Source organism: Macaca mulatta, chromosome 13 (assembly GCF_049350105.2).
Source record: "Macaca mulatta isolate MMU2019108-1 chromosome 13, T2T-MMU8v2.0, whole genome shotgun sequence".
NCBI lineage: Eukaryota > Metazoa > Chordata > Mammalia > Primates > Cercopithecidae > Macaca > Macaca mulatta.
In genome coordinates, this window is record NC_133418.1 from 39553207 (window position 1) to 39572734 (window position 19528).

Consider the following 19528-nt stretch of genomic DNA (forward strand, 5'->3'; position numbering starts at 1 on the left):
TGTGGACTTGATAGTGATTGTCATGTAGTTCGTTGTACAAGGGAAAACCTGACATGGATGCTGATCAGGATATTGGAGAAAATTAAGAGAAATGCCAGGGACTCTGCGGAAGTGATATGGTTGATAATCATTCCAATGAACTGCTTAGCACTCATGCCTAACTGGCCCCAGGCACAAGTTCATATGTGGGTAAGGGTAGTTCATATGTGGGTAAGGGTAGGTTATTAACTTTATTGTGCTTTTGATTTGCTTCTTCATATGATTTTTCATAGTTTGTTGACATAGTCTTGAAGCTGGGTTGTCTTGTCACAACTTTATAAAATGTAAAGGAAACTTACCTACCAAGCAGTAAAAGTTACAAGAATGGAGATCTTCTGAGTCAGTGGGGAAGTGCTTGGTAGAGGTTGGACATTTACTAGGCCTTGGAGATGGAGAAATTAGTATTTATTCTCATTGTTACCCCAGCATTGCGTGGGATTTGGGGGAAGGAAGTGTATTAGCCTGCTTGGGTTGCTGCAACAGAATACCACAGCCTGGGTGGCTTCGACAAAAGAAACTGAAGTCTCACAGTTCTGGAGGCTCCAAGTTCAAGATCAGGGCGAATCCTCTCTCCTCGGCTTGCGGACCGTGTCTTCTTGCTCTGACCTCACATGGCCTTTTCTCTGTGTGAGCGTTGGGAGAGACAACTCTGGCGACTCTTCCTCTTTTTATAAGGTCACAGTCCTGTTGGGTCAGGGCCCTGCCCTTATGACCTCATTCAACTTTAATTCTTAAAGCCCTTTCTCCAAATGTGGTGACATGGGGGGTTAGAGCTTCAACATGACTTTCTGGGGGACATAATTTAGTGCATAACAGGAGAAGATGGACGAGCTTATTTAGCCCTTGAAAGTCAGGGCAGGAGCTGAACTGATTGAAAAGGAGAAAAAACGGTCAGGAGATGTGACCAAAGTGAGCAGAAGGCTTGGGGGGTGTCCAGGAGGCAGCGGGAAGACAAGAGAGGGAAGGTCCGGTTGGCCGTGTGCATTCTTCTAGGCTGTGTGCCCTCCTGGTGTTCAGGAACCGTCATGGTTGACAACATGGCACTTCTTCAGGTTAAAATGTCACTGAAGATCCGTTTGTCTCGTCCTTATGCTTGAGTCCTTTTGTTGAGAACTCAGGTTCAAGTTTTGAGAAGCGCTTCCCCGCTACCTCTGCCAAAAAGCAGACCTAGACATCCAAAGAAGTGCGTGGAAGCTTTAGCTCCTGAGTCTGGCAGCATCCATTCACATGACAAAAAGGAGCAGAACTTTCATCATCATCTTGGTTTGAGGGGCCAGTCTAGACTCTTCCAAGGGACGGGTGTCTTTTCAGGTAAGGGAGGAGGTATTTGAAAGAGCGGTTGCAAATGTAGACAAAGAGCCTGAGAAGGACCTCCCCGCTGCCTGGAGACCTGGGTGAGGTGGGGAGGCAAGGACCAGACACCCTCAAGGTGTCTTAAAAAATTATCTGGGTGAATGGTCTGAGGGCAAGGGAGACCCTTCCCCTACTGCTTCCAAACTATACTTCAAGGGACTGAATGGCTCTAAAAAGTGAACTAAGGAAAAAAGAAGACACAACAACCCCACGCTCCAGAAGGTGAGGCCTGCGCTTGAACAGATGCGAGGCCCTTTGTTCCAGCGCGGGGAGGCTGGTGCGGTGGTGCAGGCCACTGTGAGCCGCGTAATGGGCGGTGCCTTTCATATGCAGAGCAGGTCTTTGATCTGAGGGGGATGAAAGTGCTGGAAAGAGGAGAGGCTCGCTGGGGGGCCTTTGTTTTTGACAAAAAAGGCATCTGCCGGACTCGAACCCCCTCACCCACCCCCTCAGCCCCTGGGCTAACTCAACAATGCCCCAACTGGGACCTGGGTCTCCCCACAGCTGAAGAAGTCTCAGGAAAGAGAAAAAGGCCTGCTGCAAATGTGGACAGGAGCTTAATCGATTCTTTCCACAGCCCAGAAAGAAAGGGAGAGAGAAGAAGGGCTGTGGGGAGGCAAGGGGAGAGTGGAAAGGGGGACATGGGGGCTAAGAGGCAAGGAAGGTGGAATTTGAACCCTGAAGTAAACTGTCTGGTGATAAGCCTGTAAAGTATTCTCCAGTGAGCGCAACATTCAGAGGGCAGTGCAGGTGGGGTGAATATGTGTCATTGGAGGGAGGGAGAAGGGGATTCAGCTGATGATAAGCCATGATTATGGTCAGACTGATAATCATTTTTTTTAAAAAAGAGAGTATAATGTACGGCAAGCACTAATGTGAAAGTAGCAATCTGTGTATCTTACTTACTGTGTCTTCTAAGGGGAAAATTAAATCCCTTTAGTTTTTGTACTGTAGGAAATGCCATATCAGGGGTGTTTTATCTTAGTTGTAATATTTCCAATAGTTCTTTTCTTGTGGTCTCTTGTCTCTTGCCCTTCTTGAAATCTAAACGAATGCAAATTAAAAGAGATTTGAAATGAGGCAATTGGTATTTGGCCTATAGAGATGAGTGTTTTCTGCTGTGGACAGTTTTTAAGTCCATTCTGTGGCGTAGATGTACTCTTTGAATGTGAAGCTGATGATTCAGCCAGTGCCATATCATCGAGTCAGGTATCCACTCAGGTATAACTGGCATGGCTTGGGGAGTGAGGGGCACGTGGAATCATGTCCTATGCAGGGCTGTCCCTTCAGAAGCTGTGGTTTGGTTAGGGGTTGGCAGAGGAAGGGCACAGTGATTTTAAGGGAGGAGACCACCCCTCATATCATCTTATGCCCAATTTCTGCCTCCAAAGAAAGAAGAAGTAAAAACTAAAAGGCAGAAATGAAATCCACAGGCAGACAGCCCGGCGCCGCACCCTGGGCCTGGTAGTTAAAGATGGACCCCTGACCTAATCAGTTCTGTTATCTATAGATTATAGACATTGTATAGAAATGCACTGTGAAAATCCCTATCTTGTTTTGTTCCCATCTAATTACTGGTGCATGCAGCCCCCAGTCACGTACCCCCTGCTTGCTCAATCAATCACGACCCTCTCACACACACCCCCTTAGGGTTGTGAGCCCTTAAAAGGGACAGGAATTGCTCAGTCGGAGAGCTCGGCTCTTGAGACAGAAGTCTTGCCTATGCCCCCGGCTGAATAAACCCCTTCCTTCTTTAACTCGGTGTCTGAGGAGTTTTGTCTGCCGCTCGTCCTGCTACAATTTGACACCTTCGGTACACCCAGTAGGAGAGAGAGGTCTGTAATCAGAGGATGGTTTTGTGGAGGTTTTCCCCAGAGTTGGAAGTTGACCTGACACTGTGATCTCGGGGGGCAAGGGGCATTAGTTAACAGGACAGGAAGGGTGAATTTGAGGCTGTCTGTGCATCTTACCTGGTGGTGCTGTCATAACCAGGACAGGGCATTCAGGAGAAGTAGGCGTATTGCCTCTTCTTGCCTTAGAGTTGCATGGGTCTGGGCAGTCAGGTAGGTCTTGCCTGAGGAGAGGTTGGCTTTAGAGGTCCGGGAGGCACCAAGGCTAGTCTTGCTGCCTATTGCCCTGTTTTTTGTGCAGTCTCTCAGCGGAAAGAGTATGAACTTTGGAGACTGTGGATCTGCTTTTGAATCCCGGCTCCCCCATTTCCTAGTATTGTGATGTTGGGTGAGATATTGAACATTTCTGAGTCTGTTTTCTTATTTGTAAAAGGGGTATGATGAAACAAACATTGTCAGTTTGTAGTGAAGAATAAACAGAGAACCTTTGTAAAGTGCCCAGTGCATAATGTTTTGGTAAGTTTGCTGTTGCTTTTGCTCCTACCACTGTAAGTGGTTGGGCTTACTCGTATCTAGCCTGTACAGTTGTCCCCTCAGTATCCATGGGGGATTGGTTCCAAGACCCATTTGGATACCAAAATTCAAGGATGCTCAAGTTCCTGCTATAAAATGGCAAGTTGCATTTCGATATAACCTACACACACCCTCCTAAATACTGTGTCATCTCTACATTACTTACAATACATAATACAATGTAAATGCAGTGTAAATAGTTGTTATACTGTATTTTTGTTTTTTAAAATTGTATTATTTTTTCAAATATAGGTAATATATACTTATATATAACATATGAAAAATAAATAAATAAATAAATGTTTTTTGAGATGGAGTCTTGCTCTGTGCCCAGGCTGGAGTGCAGTGGGGCGATCTTGGCTCACTGCAACCTCTGCCTCCCTGGTTCAAGCGATTCTTCTGTCTCAGCCTCTTGAGTAGCTGGGACCACAGGTGCATGCCACCATGCCTAGCTAATTTTTGTATTTTTAGTAGAGATGGGGTTTCACCATATTGGCCAGGCTGGTCTTGAACTCCTGACCTTGTGTGCCTTGGTCTTCCAAAGTGCTGGGATTATAGGCATGAGCCACTGCATCCAGCAAGGCTGGAAATCTTAAATTGAGGTATTGGCCAGGCAGTGTTCTCTCTGAAGGACCTAGAAGAGAATCCCCCCTTTCAGCTTCTGGTGGTTGACACCTGTCCTTGGTGTTTCTTGTCTTGTAGGAGCCTCACTCCAGTCTCCACCTGATATGGTTTGGCTGTGTCCCTGCCCAAATCTTATATTGAACTACAGTCTCCATAATCCCCGTGTGTCATGGGAGGGACCAGGTGGGAGGTAATTGAATCATGGGCGTGGTTACCTCCATGCTGTTCTCCTGATGGTGAGTTCTCACGAGATCTGATAGTTTTATAAGGGGCTTTCCCAGCTATTGCTTGGCACTTCTTCCTGCCGCCATGTGACGAAGGACATGTTTGCTTCCTCTTCTGCCACGGTTGTTAAGTTTCCTGAGGCCTCCCCAGCCCTGCAAAACCGTGAGTCAATTAAACCTTCCTCCTTTTTAAATTACCCAGTCTCAGGTATGTCTTTATTAGCAGCGTGAGAATGGACTAACACACTGCCTCTGGCGTCACCTAGGTGTTCTCAGTGGGTGTTTCTGCATGTTCTTCTCCTTGTGGGTGCCTGTTTTCTGTATCTAAATTTTCCCTTTCTTATAAGGACACAGTCATATGAGATTAGGACCCACCCTAATTATCTTAACTTAAATATATCTGCAAGACCTTGTTTCCAAATAAGTTCACATTCATAGGTCCTGGGGGTTAGGATGAATATATCTTTTGGGTGGGGGGAAAAATTTAACCCACAATACCTTCTTTTGCCTTCTCTAGTGGTTCCACAGATGGCTAAGGAGACGATTTTCAGATTGACCTATCTTCTGTGTCCTGCAGTGACCTTTACCCTCCTGGGCTAATGGAGAACTTCGCCTATTGGGAGATCTATTCTTCTTTTTCCTTATTTCCTTCTGGGCTTGCCGTTGACCTAGGAGGCTCTGGCTTCCATCTCATTCACTCAGGGAGCTTTCACTCTGCACAGTGGAGATGAAGGTCTCATCACTGGGCCTTTGGCTGCTTCTACATTGGGCATGTGGGTCATCTTTGCAGTTGTCACATTCCTGCTGCCCTCTGGGGAAAGGCTGGTGGCTCCTGCTGAGGTGCTGGAAGCACCTCCAAGTACAAGCTGCAACACCCTCCTCCACCCTGCCAACAGCCCCTGAGGACACATTGGCCCTGTTTCTGATAGCCAAGCCAGCAACTCCGGCCACCTCATGGTCATTCTGGCAACCCCTCCCCTACAACCCCATGGTCATTCTGGCCACCCCTCCTCCCACCCCATGCTCATTCTGGCAACCCCTCCCCCCAGCCCATGGTCATTTTGGCCACCCTTCCTCAACTCTGTGGCCATTCTGGCAACCCCTTCCCCAAACCCATGGTCATGCTGGCATCCCTCCCCTAACCCCATGGTCATTCTGGCAACCATCCCCCACTGCATGCTCATGCTGGCTCTGCTTCTTCCTGGACCCTTGGTGGCTACTCCTGTCCTTGCTGCATTGGTCTGTCCTGGGTCTGCAGACTTGGTTGCTGCTACATTAAGAGAGCCTGCTTCAGTGCCTTTGTCTACCTGTGCTGCCACCCCTGTTGTTGTCCTTTGCCAGGCTTCATAGGTTTATGACTGTAAAAGAGTATGTGCTGGGGTAGCTATACTGGCCGTTCTGTGATTAGAGTTTGTGTGTGGAGGTTACGTTGGTGTCCCTCCCCGCAACATAACCAGAGGAGATGTCTCAGACATCTCAGGGACCATGTGGAGCCTCCTGATGCCAACCTGATCCTGACCCCCTTCTCTATGGAGCTCCATGGCCTTTGCCAAGGGGAGGAGAATCAAGCAAGGCAGAGAGGTCAGGATGGAGACCAGAGAGCTCTGATCACATTGCTTCTTGAGATGGAGCAAATTAAGGGTTTATAAGTGTAATTACATTTGAGGTCATCAAATCCAATCTTCTATTTGATGTAAGAATCACATTTATGGTCATTTCAATTTTGACTGAACAGCCCCAGTGCCAGCAGAGCACAATTACAGTTCCCCAGGGAACCTCCTTGTACATGTGTATATTACATACCTGTGCTGGTATTTCTATGGGGGAGAGATTCCTAGTAGTAGGACATGCACATTTTCCATTTTGACAGCTACTATTAACAAATTATGCATGTGTGCAAACACACAATGTACTGACATATGCAAATGAGTGCATGGCAGTCATGGACAGGGAACTCAAAAAGAAAGGACTTTCTAATAATTAAAAATGTCTTACAAGACATTTTACAAGTGAGTGACTTGAGATGGCAAGTGTTCAAAAAGAAGAGCTTGGATGGTCGGGATGCTACAGAGGAGATTAAACACTGGGTATGAGATTAGAACAGCTGACATCTAAGGTCGTAAATTCAGCCTCCTGGTACACTCTACGAAAGCATTGGAACTCTCTCCAAGGTGACATCACCCACTGGTGGCTCATTTGTTTCTGGGTCCTTCCAAATGCAATGCCTCTTTCAGGTGAGCCTCAGAGAACAACAGCTGTGTATGACCCTGAGCCCATCTCCTTGAGTGTTTGCCGAGACTTAGACTGGGCTGTGCTTGTCCTCTGCCATAGACACAGACGTCCATTGTATCCCTAGTTGGGATGGCCTGGATTCTACTGGGACCCTCCACTGGTGACCTCAAATGATAAAGGCTTTTTCTCAATAAATAAGACCTTTCTGTGTATCTGAAGCGGACACCTTTGCAGGTAGCAAGAATGGCGAGTAGCAAGCTTTAAGCATAGCTACTGTTTCTTATAGCCTAGGACAGAAATCTTTATAGACTTCTAGGGAAGTAGCCTGGTTAGTACTAAGGTCTTGGAGGTCTCTGGCTTATTCCCCTAACGGTCTAGCCACACCCAGGAGGCTATTCACAGCCTGTGGCTGGTCAGGCCAGCAGCATGATGTTAGGTGGTGGAGAAAGGGGCTGGTGGAAGCCATGGCCACTGTTACCATTTGGATGCAGTTCTGCACATTAATCACTTATCTTTTGCTAATCAGGATAATGTTGCTCTCAAACACTCTCCTCCCTTGGATCATTGTTGCCGAAGGCTCCCCGTGGAGGGGTTGAGCCTACTGCTTGGCCACTGGGAGCCGGTAGTATGGTAACATAGGTTCACCACTCATGGAGCCACCTGTTTTTTGATGGGGGGAGGGGCAAACTATAGTTTTAGGGCAAGGGAGTGACTGAGATAGCTCATCTGTCTCTGGGGCCTCCACCTTGACCCCAAACTCCTACTGAGTATCCGCATTTATCCTCTACCGCGCTCTGTGACTGGGTGCTGTCACACACCCATTGGTTCTCGGCCCCTCTCCAACCCAAGAGCTACCCTGTCAGGGTAGGGCCACTACCATCTTCTTCCCCAAGTGCAGCTCAACCTCCCAGAGGACAGGCTGACTCTGTGGGGGTGGAGGAGCGGTGAGGAATACCATTATTATTATTGTGATGATTATTGTAATTGTAAATCCATCCTGCTAACAGCTTTGAGTACTTTGCTGTCCCTCTCCTGGATGCTCAGAGTTCTAATATTCCACCACACTTTCTTTTGTCCTCTTTTTCCCAGGGGATCATGGTTTTCCCCCAGGTGCTGTTAAAAGATTGACAGTGAGTGACAAGGACCTAAGTGAAGGCATTTGCTACCTGGCAATTTTTTGTTCAAGAGAACCCATTGGAGGTACATCAGTGTGAGTAGCTTGGCATGATGGTAGCCATATGTAAGGCATTAGAGAGGAAATCTCCTTGGAAATCTTCCAAGTCTACCAACTGGACTTGGAAACTTAAAATGTGAATTTCTTTCGAAATAATGTTTTAAAGGGTGATTTCTAGGCTAGTCCACAGAAAGGCTTATGTTTCTATGGAAAAACCTTAGAAAACACTATGACTTGCAGAAGCATGCCGGCCCATTCTGCCAACACCCCAACAGCCCACATCCCTCCTGGCGAGAGTATAAGTCAGGCTCTACAAGCTATGGTGTAGGGAATTGGCATTCAGGTACCTTGTTGGTGACTGGAGCCAGCAATTGATTGCAGTGCAGCAAGACCAGCATCTCTTTAAGGCATTTTTTTTATTTGCAAGAGTTGGACATGTCTGGTGTTCATTTCTTCAGGTTCTTGAGGCTCTAACTCTGACAAGTCCTGTGTGTGGTTTCCAGCCTTGCCTGTGTATTGCAGTCACCTGGGGGTGGAGGTAGGTGGAGATTCATGAGAGCATAGCTGTGATTATAGAAGATGCCCATCTGGTGTACAATCTGGTGTACTGAAGAGCTGACGTACAAGCTTGGCTTGGTTTATATGCAGCAATTACTCAGCACGGAGCAGCCCTGGGTGCATGATGTGGGCTGGTGCCTAAGACGAAGGGAAATAAGCAAGCCTATGGGTGGGTAGAGCATGCCGAGGTTTATGTCAACAATGAAGTGGTGGAGAATGAGTTGCAATCTGTGGTTTGGGAAATACTGACTTCGAAGGTCTCAGGGAAAATCAAAACATCTGGGTGTCTGGAAGAGGAGGCTGGTCGGAGATCTGGCAGAAATGAGCCCTGAATCCTTACAGGATTGTCTGAAATACTGAGCTGTAGAATTCTGCTTGGGTTTCCCCTTGAAGTCAGCCAGGGGCAGCCTGAGCCCAGAGCAGAGGCCCCAGGACAGCTTCGGGTTGGGACAGTGGGGGATACATCTGGGGGTCTGCAGCAAGCGGCTTCGCACCTAAACTGCTTTTTCACTTAAAAGACTGCAGGGAACCTTGATTTTGTCCCTTTTTGTAGTCAGAAATTTTCCTTCTCCATTTCTGTGATTTGCCTCAGTCATTGATGTTATCCTATGACTAGGATAGCTGGGATTGCATTTCCTTCAGAAACAGTGAAGGCTGCCTATTCACCAGACTTGGGCTTTTTATTTCCTGCTTGTTTTATCTTACATTATAATATGTAGTTTCAGGACCAGGCAATGGTTTATACCTGAAATCCCAGCATTTTGGGAGGCCGAGGTGGGTGGATCACTTGAGGTCAGGAGTTCAAGACCAGTCTGGCTAATATGGCGAAACTCCATCTCTACAGAATTACAAAAATAGCTGGGCATGGTGGCAGGTGCCTGTAATCCTAGCTACCCGGGTGGCTGAGGCACAAGAATCGCTTGAATCTGGGAGGCAGAGGTTGCAGTGAGCCGAGACTGTGCCATTGCACTCCAGCCTAGGTGATAGAGCAAGACTCCATCTATTTCTCTCTCTCTCTCTCTCTCTATATATATATATATACACACACACACACACACACACACACACATATATATATAAAATATATAAAAAAATTATATATGTAATATATTTTCAGTATTTGTTCATGGAAAGGCTTTTATTGACTAAAGCCTTTGATTGACTTTTATTGGCCAAAGCAGCAAAATGAAAGTGGAGGAGATTATCTATCTATCTATCTATCTATCTATCTATCTATCTATCTATCTATCTATCTATCTATCTATCTATCTATGTATCTATTGTTTTTATGTGTAGAGAGCATCCATGAAAAGAGATACAATGTGTTGGCAGCAGTGGTTGCTTTTAGGAAGAGTGGTTGGGGAGCAGGGATTGGAAGGCGATCTATTTCTTTATACTGTTTAAAATTTTTACCGTATGCATACTATTAGAAAAAAAGGAGTGCTGAGATCTACATGGGTTATGGGTTGAATTATGTCTTCATCCCATATTCTTCCATTGTGGTCCCAATCCCAGGTTATCTCAGATTGTGACCATATTTGGAAACAGCGTCTTTGCAGGTGAGGAAGTTAAGATGAGGTCATTAGGGTGGGCCCTACTCAAAAATGACGGCTCTTATAAAAAAAGGAAATTTGGACACAGAGATAGATATACATGTGGGCAGAACACTATGTAGATTGGAATTATGTAGCCACAAGCCAAGGAACCACCAGAAGCTAGGAGAGAGGCCTGGAATAGATCCTTTCCCAACTTCTTCAGAGGAAGCATGACCTCGTCAACACCTTGGTTGCATACTCTAGCATCCAGGATGGTGAGGCAATACAATTCTGTTGTTTAAGCTATGCATTTTGTGGTATTTTGTTATGGCAGCCCTAGGAGCCTAACAGAACACATGAAAAATGTTAGCAGAAACTGTAAAGGAAGGATTTGAATGGAGAAAGGGAGACACAGTGGGAGGCAGTGGGCACAGTGGGAGGCAGTGAGCACTAGCAGGGTGGATCCATCCAGGACCCTTGTGCCTGCTCCTTTGCCCTTCTCCCCTCCTGGCCACTGTCCCCAGCTCCTGGCTGAGCATGCTGCTCATGGCACCTGGCCTTTTTGGATCTCCAGGAACAACAGTCCTTGTGCCCCAGGTGCGTTCAGCTGATTCATGTGAGGTGACTTGATCAGCGACAATGCCCCATTCAGGACGGCCCACCTGGAAGAGGCCCTGGGGTCAGCTTAACTGTGGAGTTTGTGAGCAAGTCTCTTATCCACAAGCCTCATCCTGAAACCCCAAATTTGTCAGACTGGTTCAGAGTTCTCCAAGCACAGCAAGGAAAGTAAATTATGTAAGGATGACTGACAGTCATTTGTCCTATCAGAGAGGGGTCCTTCAGAGATGCCACGGTAGTTTATGAGGATGCCATATCTGGGCCTCAGTGGTTCGAATGGGAGTGAGTTTAGGGTTGTGCATTGCTCCTGTGGTGCCCATGGAGACTTCCCTTGGAGCACCATCCTGCCCTGGACTTGGTTCCTCACTGGAGAGGGAGTTACCTCCTCTAGCTCCACAGATGGCTACCCATGGCCTGAACAAAGGTTCACTCCAAGGGAGGCACCTTTGGCAAGGCTCTGCCCCTACCCAGCTTCACTCCAGAGCAGCCTGAGGCATGGACTGCCAGGTCTGGGCAGCACAGGTGATAAAGGGCTACCCTCTGGAGTGGGACGGCTGGATGGCAGTGACCTGCCTCCCTGGTTTGTGGTGGTAGTGTGCAAACAGGCACCTTGAGTCATCAGGGGAGTATTCTGGCTCCAAGGAAACCCTGTAAGGACACTTTGATCCCACTCAGAGACTTTTTCTTCAGGAATCTGTCTTGGGTCTTTCTCCAAGGAGTCTGCTTCAGTGAGTGCTTTCCCCTGCTTAACATAAACGGTGCTCCAGAGACTTCCCCACATCTCAGCTAAGCCAGCGAAGGAGGGGTTTGGGGTGGGCTGCCTTGTCTGATGACCCCGGGCCGAGCTGTCCTTGAGGCTCATCATGGAGCCTTCCTCTGACTTTCATTGACTGCGTCTCTTTGGACACACAGCGACCACTGTGTTTGGTGTTTAGCACCTGCTGGTGAGTACAGTGGTGCAGGATCCTTGCTCTTTTCAGCCAAGGAAATCCAGCCCTTTTTACCTCATCACTTAGTTGGTCTCTCGAGACACTGTATCTCTTGATCTTTTAGGTCGATGGCTTATCTTGTGCTGGGTTTTAATCTGTGAGAAGCTTAAGGCCTTTCAGAAGTAGTTGGGGTATAAATAAACACACATGAAAGCCATGCTTCCCCTGGGTTGTTATTCGAATCACTGCAGCAGCTCTGAAAGGAAAGGCATGTGGTGATTACAGGAAATCGTGCTAGAGATTTAAAAAGCACATTTCTGTGGTTTTTAGCAACAAAAGAAAGATTCAGCACCAACTCTGATGCACAGTCCACTGTTCAAACTTCCTTAAAAGAAGAGTGTTTATAGTATGGCCTCCTCACCATAGTGCTGGGTGACACGAGGTGACCTCCCTCCTCTCCAGGCAAAATAGAAAGCAATGACCCTGGGATGATCAAGGGTTTTGATTTGCTTGTGTATGTGCTGTCCTGGCAAGCCTGAAATCAGCGAGTTTAACTTTGGGCCTCTGCCTTTCATCCTCCTCCCAGAAGCTTCTATGATACACCCTTTCCACCCTTCTTTTCAAGATTTTTCTTGAAAAACGCCCCCTTTTTCAGGTAAAATGAAAGCTCCATTAAAGGCAAGGATTTTGTCTTGTTCATGAGTGTATCTTCAGTGCTTGGAACAGTAGGCATATAATAACTATTTATTGACTGAATTAATGAATAGAAGAAGGGATGAATGAATGAACTTTAGGATCATTTAGTACTGTGACTTGCCTTCATTCTGTCCTTGATTAGTTGACACAGAATGAACTTTCATGATACCTTTCATCATCCCTTACTCCCTTCCATTCTTTTACAAAGAGAGATCTGCCTCCTTCTTTGGTTAAGGTTGCATCACAGGCACAGGAAAAACTAGAGTAACTGAAGGAGGTAACTATATGGAAGGAGGGATGCTGTGGTTTGAATGTGTCCCCTCCAAAATTCAGATGTTGCTAGTGTGATGGTATTAAGAGGTGAGGCCTTTAGGAGGTGATTAGGCCATGAGGGCTCCTCTTTATAAGGATAAGGGCCTTTATGGGATTAAGGCTCCTCTTTATAAGGCCTTTATGGGATTAAGGCCCTTATAAAAGAGGTGTCATGCAGCCATTCCGTTAGCTTGCCCTTCTGTCTTCTTCCATGTGAAAATGCAGCAGGAAGGCCCTCACCAGACCAAAGGCCAGTGCCTTGATCTCGGACTTCCCAGCCTCCAGGATGGCGAGAAATACGTTTCTGTTCCTTATAAATTACCCAGTCTCAGGCATTTTGTTGTAGCAGCACAAATGGACTGAGACAAGGGGCACGCAGTGGGTCTGTGCCACCTTGGCCCATGGGAGGCAAACCAGGAAGCCTTGTCTCCTCGCTACTCAGAATGAGAACATGTGAAAGGAGAAAGGGAGTTGGGGCTGGGTAGGGTCATTTGCCGACCTGAGACCTCTAATGGTTGTCTCTGGAGAGTTGAAACCTCTTGCTAAAGACCTCATAGTCAGTCTTTGCTGCAACACAGATGGACCAAGCCTGTCTGTGTTGCAGCAAAGAGTGAGGGGATATTCCAGCAAAGGCAGCATCCTGTATGCTGATTACTGGGGAAGCACAAGAAAGGGGAGCTGTCAGAGGCTATAGAGCTGCATCTATACATGGGGAAAGTGAGACAGAAAATTTCACAGGGTCATCAGTGTTGTCTGGAGCCTCGTAGTGGGTGGCCAGCCCCACTACCCACCTGATAGCAGGAACCCTACCTCCCCATTTCTGACCCAGCTCTCCAGTGCCCAGGAGAATTCCCTACTTTGTAAAATGAATTCTCCTGGGCACTGGAGAGCTGGGTCAGAGCTGGAGAGGTAGGGTTCCTGGCATCAGGATCTTGAATCTGGATTTTCCCAAAAGATGTTCCAACGAAGCTTCCTCTTATGTTGTGGGCCTCAAATATGTTTGGGAAACCTGACATACTCTGTTCCCCATCAAGGAGACCCACATCGCACGTTAGTATATCAAAGACTCTGAGAAGTTCTGTAAAATTAAAACCTGTTTAATTTTCTTTTCTTTTTTTTTTTTTCGAGACAGAGTCTTAACTGTCGTCCAGCCTGGAGTGCAGCGGCACAATCTCGGCTCACTGCAACCTCTGCCTCCCGGGTTCAAACGATTCTCCAGCCTTAGCCTCCCGAGTAGCTGGGACTATAGGCACGTGCCACCATGCCCAGCTAATTTTTGTATTTTTAGTAGAGACATGGTTTCACCATGTTGGCCAGGCTGGTATTTAATTTTCTTTAGCCTTCATTTCCCATTTTTTCACATTAACTCCCATTAATATCCCATGGATCTAATGACGCTGTTAGCTGGCCATGCCGCACTGATGGTTAGAAAAGATGTGGATAATGCATTGGTTCCTGCCCAGTCCTTTATGTAATTGGAACCCACTGGTACGCGTGTCTGTGAGTCCCCAGCCCTCTCTCTGCCCCACCTCCTAGCTTCTTCAGTTGTTCCTCACAAGCTAGCTCTTGGGTTCCCTCACCTCTTGGTCACACTCATGGAAGAGTTCCAGGTTGTCTGTGTCCTCCATAAGGCAGTTCCCTAGGTGCATCTGATTGGGGCTGATTTGGGAAGGACTGTTCACCTCCTTTTCTTTGGACGCTGTCCAGGGATTTGTGTTCCTTTTTAAAGTAGCACTATCCATGTCCTTACATAATGAGCAGAGAGGTGAGGGTATTTCCAGTCATGGACAAAAGAAATAAGATGGCAGCAAATACTTGCCTTGTTAATGAACTTAAAAGAGACCTTTCTTTTAGGTCATCTTTGCTTTGAACCAGACCCTCCTGCAGCAGGAGAGCCTGCGAGCGGGCAGTCTTCAGATCCCCTACACGACGGAGGATCTCATCAAACACTATAACTGCGGGGACCTCAGCTCCGTCATCCTCAGCCATGACAGCTCCCAGGTGAGTGCCCTTTCCCTCTGCTAAGCTCAGTACACACTTAATTATAGGAATAAAAACATTACCTGGTGACATGTACATCCTATGTACAAAGGATTGAGATCATGAGGGCTCTAGAAATAAAATGGGCAGATTTAGATGTCATTGAATGAGGCACTGCAGCTAATGAAAGTCTTACAAACCTTGTAAGTACAGAGAGGAGCACTGATTAGGGCTAATTCCAGGATTCCAGCCAAAGGATGAAGCTTCAAAGGATTTAACAGCGGGCCACATGAACAAGCCTTGAGGAAGGGAAGGGTTCTGAGTCTGATGACCTCCTGGCTGACTTAGGTCACACTTTGGCAAAATGATGGAGCAGAACTTTGACTGCAGTTTCAGTGGCCTCTAGGAACATGTGAGCAGGATATAACTATGTATTCACAGAATGCTTACAGGATTGGGGCATCAGAGCTGGGAAGGCTGCTAGCATTTGCAGACGTGGAGTGGATCATTGCATCCTGTGGTATTGCAGGATGAGTGTGGCTGAACTGGTGGATTGAGTGTTTGTCCAGCTCAGCCTTACCTGTGGGCCACTGAGTGGAAGGAAGCAACTGGTCAGGCCTCAGAAGATCATGGTCTCCTTCCAGGAGGGAAGTGGGACAGATCTTTGTTATGCTTTTATCAACAGGCTTCCAATGGGACAAGCCATGGTCCCTTCCTCTCCTCTCTAGGACTACATGCAAATGGCAAAAATCAGCTAAACTTCTGAGGTAGGGGATTGTGTTGTTTCCCCCACCTAGGACTGGTGTCCGCATGCATGAGAACACTGGAGAAGGGAGATAGGAGCTCGTGGGTGTGGGTCATGCTGTATAGGTCTATGTTAAATTTGGGGACCCAGTCATAAGGAGACGTGTGAACATGAGAGCTGAAGGAGGAATAGCAGCAATGGGGAGAAGGACAGTAGAGGCTGAGTGCAGCATCAGTCCAGAAAGGTGACATTTCATTAATGACAGAAGCCTCAAAAGACGTAATGAGCATCTCCAAAAATCTAGAGGAAGAGGAGGTCAAATCAAGATAAAGTGAAGCAGGAGGAAAGGGAGAACAAGAAACACATTAAAGAAGGAAAAATAGAGTTGTTGGTGGTGATAGATCTTACCTGCACACTTGCTGGGGGTAGGGAAAGGGGAAGAAAAGTCAAGATCAATTGGGAAATTGACATTTGTAGCAGCAGAAAAAAGTTAATGTGGGTGGAGGATTTGGTCATTACGTGGGCAAATGGCGAGGCTGGTGGAGCAGATAATACAGATGTCTTATGCATTTCTCTCCTGTGGCTTTCCCATACCTGTCCTGCCCACAGGGCCCCTACAGGAGGTCAGGGAATGTGCTGCCACTGTGAGTGAGGGCTAGGCTGGCCAGGAGGGAGTGGTGCAGGCTTTGGGTGATGTTTGGAATTTAGAAGGTGGAGCAGGATGTCAGAGGGAGGTCACCCTGTGTATCTGACGCTGCCTCTGTAGAGAGGCTGGTAGAGAGGGGGCTCTGCTGAAGAGAAGAGATTTTGGGAAATGGTCAGGGAATCTTACATAAATGACATGATTTAAAAAAAAAAGATGACAGAGTAGAAGATGAAGGCTGTCGATGTGAAAATGAGAGAATATAATTTCGAGGCAATAGCGAAAGGAGATCTGTTATCCATAAGATGGAAGTTCATGCTATGTTACAGAGTCTGAGGACTTTGGAAAGCTTTTTGAGAGGCTACTGGAAGCAGCAGCAGCAGGCAGGGTAGATACTGACCAAGATAATGGGTAACATTGTTAAGTCCCTGGGTGGAGGAGACAGCATGCACCCAGGGGGAGAAGTGGGAGGCTGAGGTTTGGGACACCAGACAGCTGAGGGGGTGGGGAGAAAACACAGAGGGCTAGCCTTACCGGTAGCTCCTGTGCTGCAAGAACCATGCTGATTGTCACAATTTTGATGCAATTGCATCCTGTTATTAGCCAAAATACTGAAACTGGCTAACATGTATACCAGCATCAAGTGAAATATTTGCCAGGTGGGCAAAGAACACTGGGGAAAGCAAGGGAGAGAAATAGGAAGTGGAGAAATAATGAAAATGTAAAGTAGAGGATTTATAAAACATTTAAGTGTTCATACAAATTTCATGTTTTTGGTAATAGAATCTAAAATATGTAACTATATAAGACTATTTTTATAAGAAAAGCATGTGTGAATCACACAAGTTAAAACTATGGATGTGCTGTGCAGACAGTGTCTTTTTTTTTTTTTAATAAACACATGGCATCAGACAGAGCCATTTAACTATTATGCTATTAACATTGTTAATAGCATAAGAGTTCATTCAGTGCATTTCACTTAATATTTTTTTCACTTTGGTTACAGGGAATATGATATAGTTGGAAACATAGCAGACGGGAAACTCCAAGAATGGTGTCACTCTTCTCTTGACAACGTCTTGACCATCTAGTTGGGGGATTTGATGCTCCAATGAAGTAACTTTGTTAATAACTCCGTTGCCCCTTTTCTTTTCTCTTTATTTTGGTGGAGGTTCCCAATTTTATTAATGCCACGCTACCGCCTCAGGAGCTCATCACTGCTCAGGAGATTGACAGCTACTTACGCCGGGAGCTGATCTATAAGCGGAATGAGAGAATAGGGAAGCGGGTGAAGGCCCTTTTGGAGGAGTTCCCTGACAAAGGCTTCTTCTTTGCCTTTGGAGCTGGTGAGTAGTGGGTTACCTCTCAGTAGCCTCTGAAATCTGAGGCTTCTCCCAAGAAGGGAATGTTGAGGTGAACCCCCGTTTAGGGCCTGTGCTAGTCATGAAGCAAGATGAAGGGAGTGACACCTTCCTTGACTTATTTCAGTTGCAGAGTGGCTCCAGCTGGGGACGGAGCATCCAGCATGGTTGAAATGTTGCTGGATGAGCTGGTGCATGTGACATCACCCATAGCTCTCTCCACACATGAGCCAGCTGGGAAAGCATTTTTGTCCTCTGAATTTCATACTTAATCCCAACTTCTTCCTGGTACTTTTCGCTTTGTAAACTTTCACTAAAAATATATCTGTCTTTTCTACCTGACAATGAGCCTCCCAAGTCCAAGGCCTGACACATCAGCTGTTACTGACTGTTAACAACATACATGGAGAGAGAATAGGACAATTATTTTCTTTTGTGGGCTTCTTGAAATAAATTTTAACCCCCGGAGTGACTCTGACACAGAATTCTTTGCAGTCTCAGGAATTGAGGATAAAAATGCCAGAGGCTGGACAGTATGCAGAAAGATCATTTGCTGGGCTGGGCTTTGTTGTCTCATATTTTTCTGCTAACTTCATAAACTTAAACAAGTCATGTCCCTCAGTTTTTTTTTACCAGTAAGATAGGGGGTTGGAGAGAAGCAACTCTGAAATGGCAGGGTGAGGGCCTCCAAAAACCTGTTCTTCCATAACAGCAATAAGAACACTGGAGAAAATAGTCAAAATCAAATTTTCCACAGCTCTGGAAATTAATTAAAGGTTTGCAACAATCCTAGAAGTGTTTATTTAAGAAAACTGGATGAATTTTGATAGAAGCAGTGGGCTTTGTGGCATTTTAACTTGTTCTGTTTTTATCTCCCTTTTCCCAGCTTCACAGTAGTCTTGAAAATCAGGAGCCTTGAACTACAGTAACTGTGAAAACCATTTGCCTAATGGTTACTGGAGGGGACAGAATGGGTTCAAAGTTCCTCCAAAGCTCCATCCTCAAAGAATCATCACCATTTGACATGTCCAATAGCTCCCTGAAATTTCCATTCCCAAGCTTGTCTTCATTTGAACTGACTCAGAGCTTGCTCTGTGTGAATAGCCTTCTTACGGTGTTTGTTGAAAACAATCAGTGGCAGCAGTTTAACATCATAGTTGCTGGAAATAGCAATATTAATTGAAGCTTACAAGAGGCTGCCCAAAAAACTTAAAAGGAAAATACCATAGGGGATTTTGAAAAGCTCTAAAATATTCCTAGAAAGTCACATGCAGGCCGGGCGTGGTGGCTCAAGCCTGTAATCCCAGCACTTTGGGAGGCCGAGATGGGCAGATCATGAAGTCAGGAGATCCAGACCATCCTGGCTAACCCGGTGAAACCCCGTCTCTACTAAAAAATACAAAAAAACTAGCCAGGCGAGGTGGCGGGCGCCTGTAGTCCCAGCTACTCCAGAGGGTGAGGCAGGAGAATGGCGTAAGCCTGGGAGGCAGAGCTTGCAGTGAGCTGAGATCTGGCCACTGCACTCCAGCCTGGGCGACAGAGCAAGACTCCGTCTCAAAAAAAAAAAAAGAAAGTCACATGCATGAGAAGGGCAGTGCACATGCCCAGGAAGGACTTGAGAAGGTCCTAATCTCTCTCACCTCTGGCTGATCTTGAGGCTCTGTGTAAGCAGGGTGTGAAAGCTAAGGCAGGGTCATAAATTGCCTGCTGAAGCATCAAAGACATGCCCCCAAACTCACACAGCCCCTCTGCAAAGGTTGGGAAACTTACCAGTTCAAGGAATTTAAGGAAATCTCTGTTCAGTCATTAGCCAGCCACTAAGCTAACTGAGCAGATCCTTCAGTGATCACACACAACAAAGAATACAGACTTTAGAGACTTAGTCCTAGAAAATCACTGAACAAACAGCAACAACAATGCACCTAGGAAGAGGGGACAGGAGAAAATGATTTCCAGAGTTGGTATGTTATGTTATTTAAATGTCTAGTTTTCAATAAAAAACAATTATAAAACACAGAGAAAACTAGAAAGTATGGCCCAGGGAAAAACAAGCAACCAATAGAAGCTGTCCTTGAGGAAGTT

General features: G+C 46.4%; 1 protein-coding gene across 4 annotated transcripts in view; it reads left to right on the forward strand.

The window, feature by feature from the left end:
- TRABD2A (TraB domain containing 2A) overlaps positions 1-19528 on the forward strand; it is a 57659-nt gene that overhangs the window by 22552 nt on the left and 15579 nt on the right. For all 4 annotated transcript variants that reach the window (XR_013402674.1, XM_077959158.1, XM_077959157.1 and 1 more), the window contains exons 3-4: positions 14572-14718; positions 17257-17431. Coding sequence is in view for 3 of the 4 variants with exons in the window: in XM_077959158.1 (XP_077815284.1) it covers positions 14572-14718; positions 17257-17431 (322 nt within the window). In the remaining variant the exon portion in view is untranslated. The remainder of the gene's footprint in view (positions 1-14571; positions 14719-17256; positions 17432-19528) is intronic.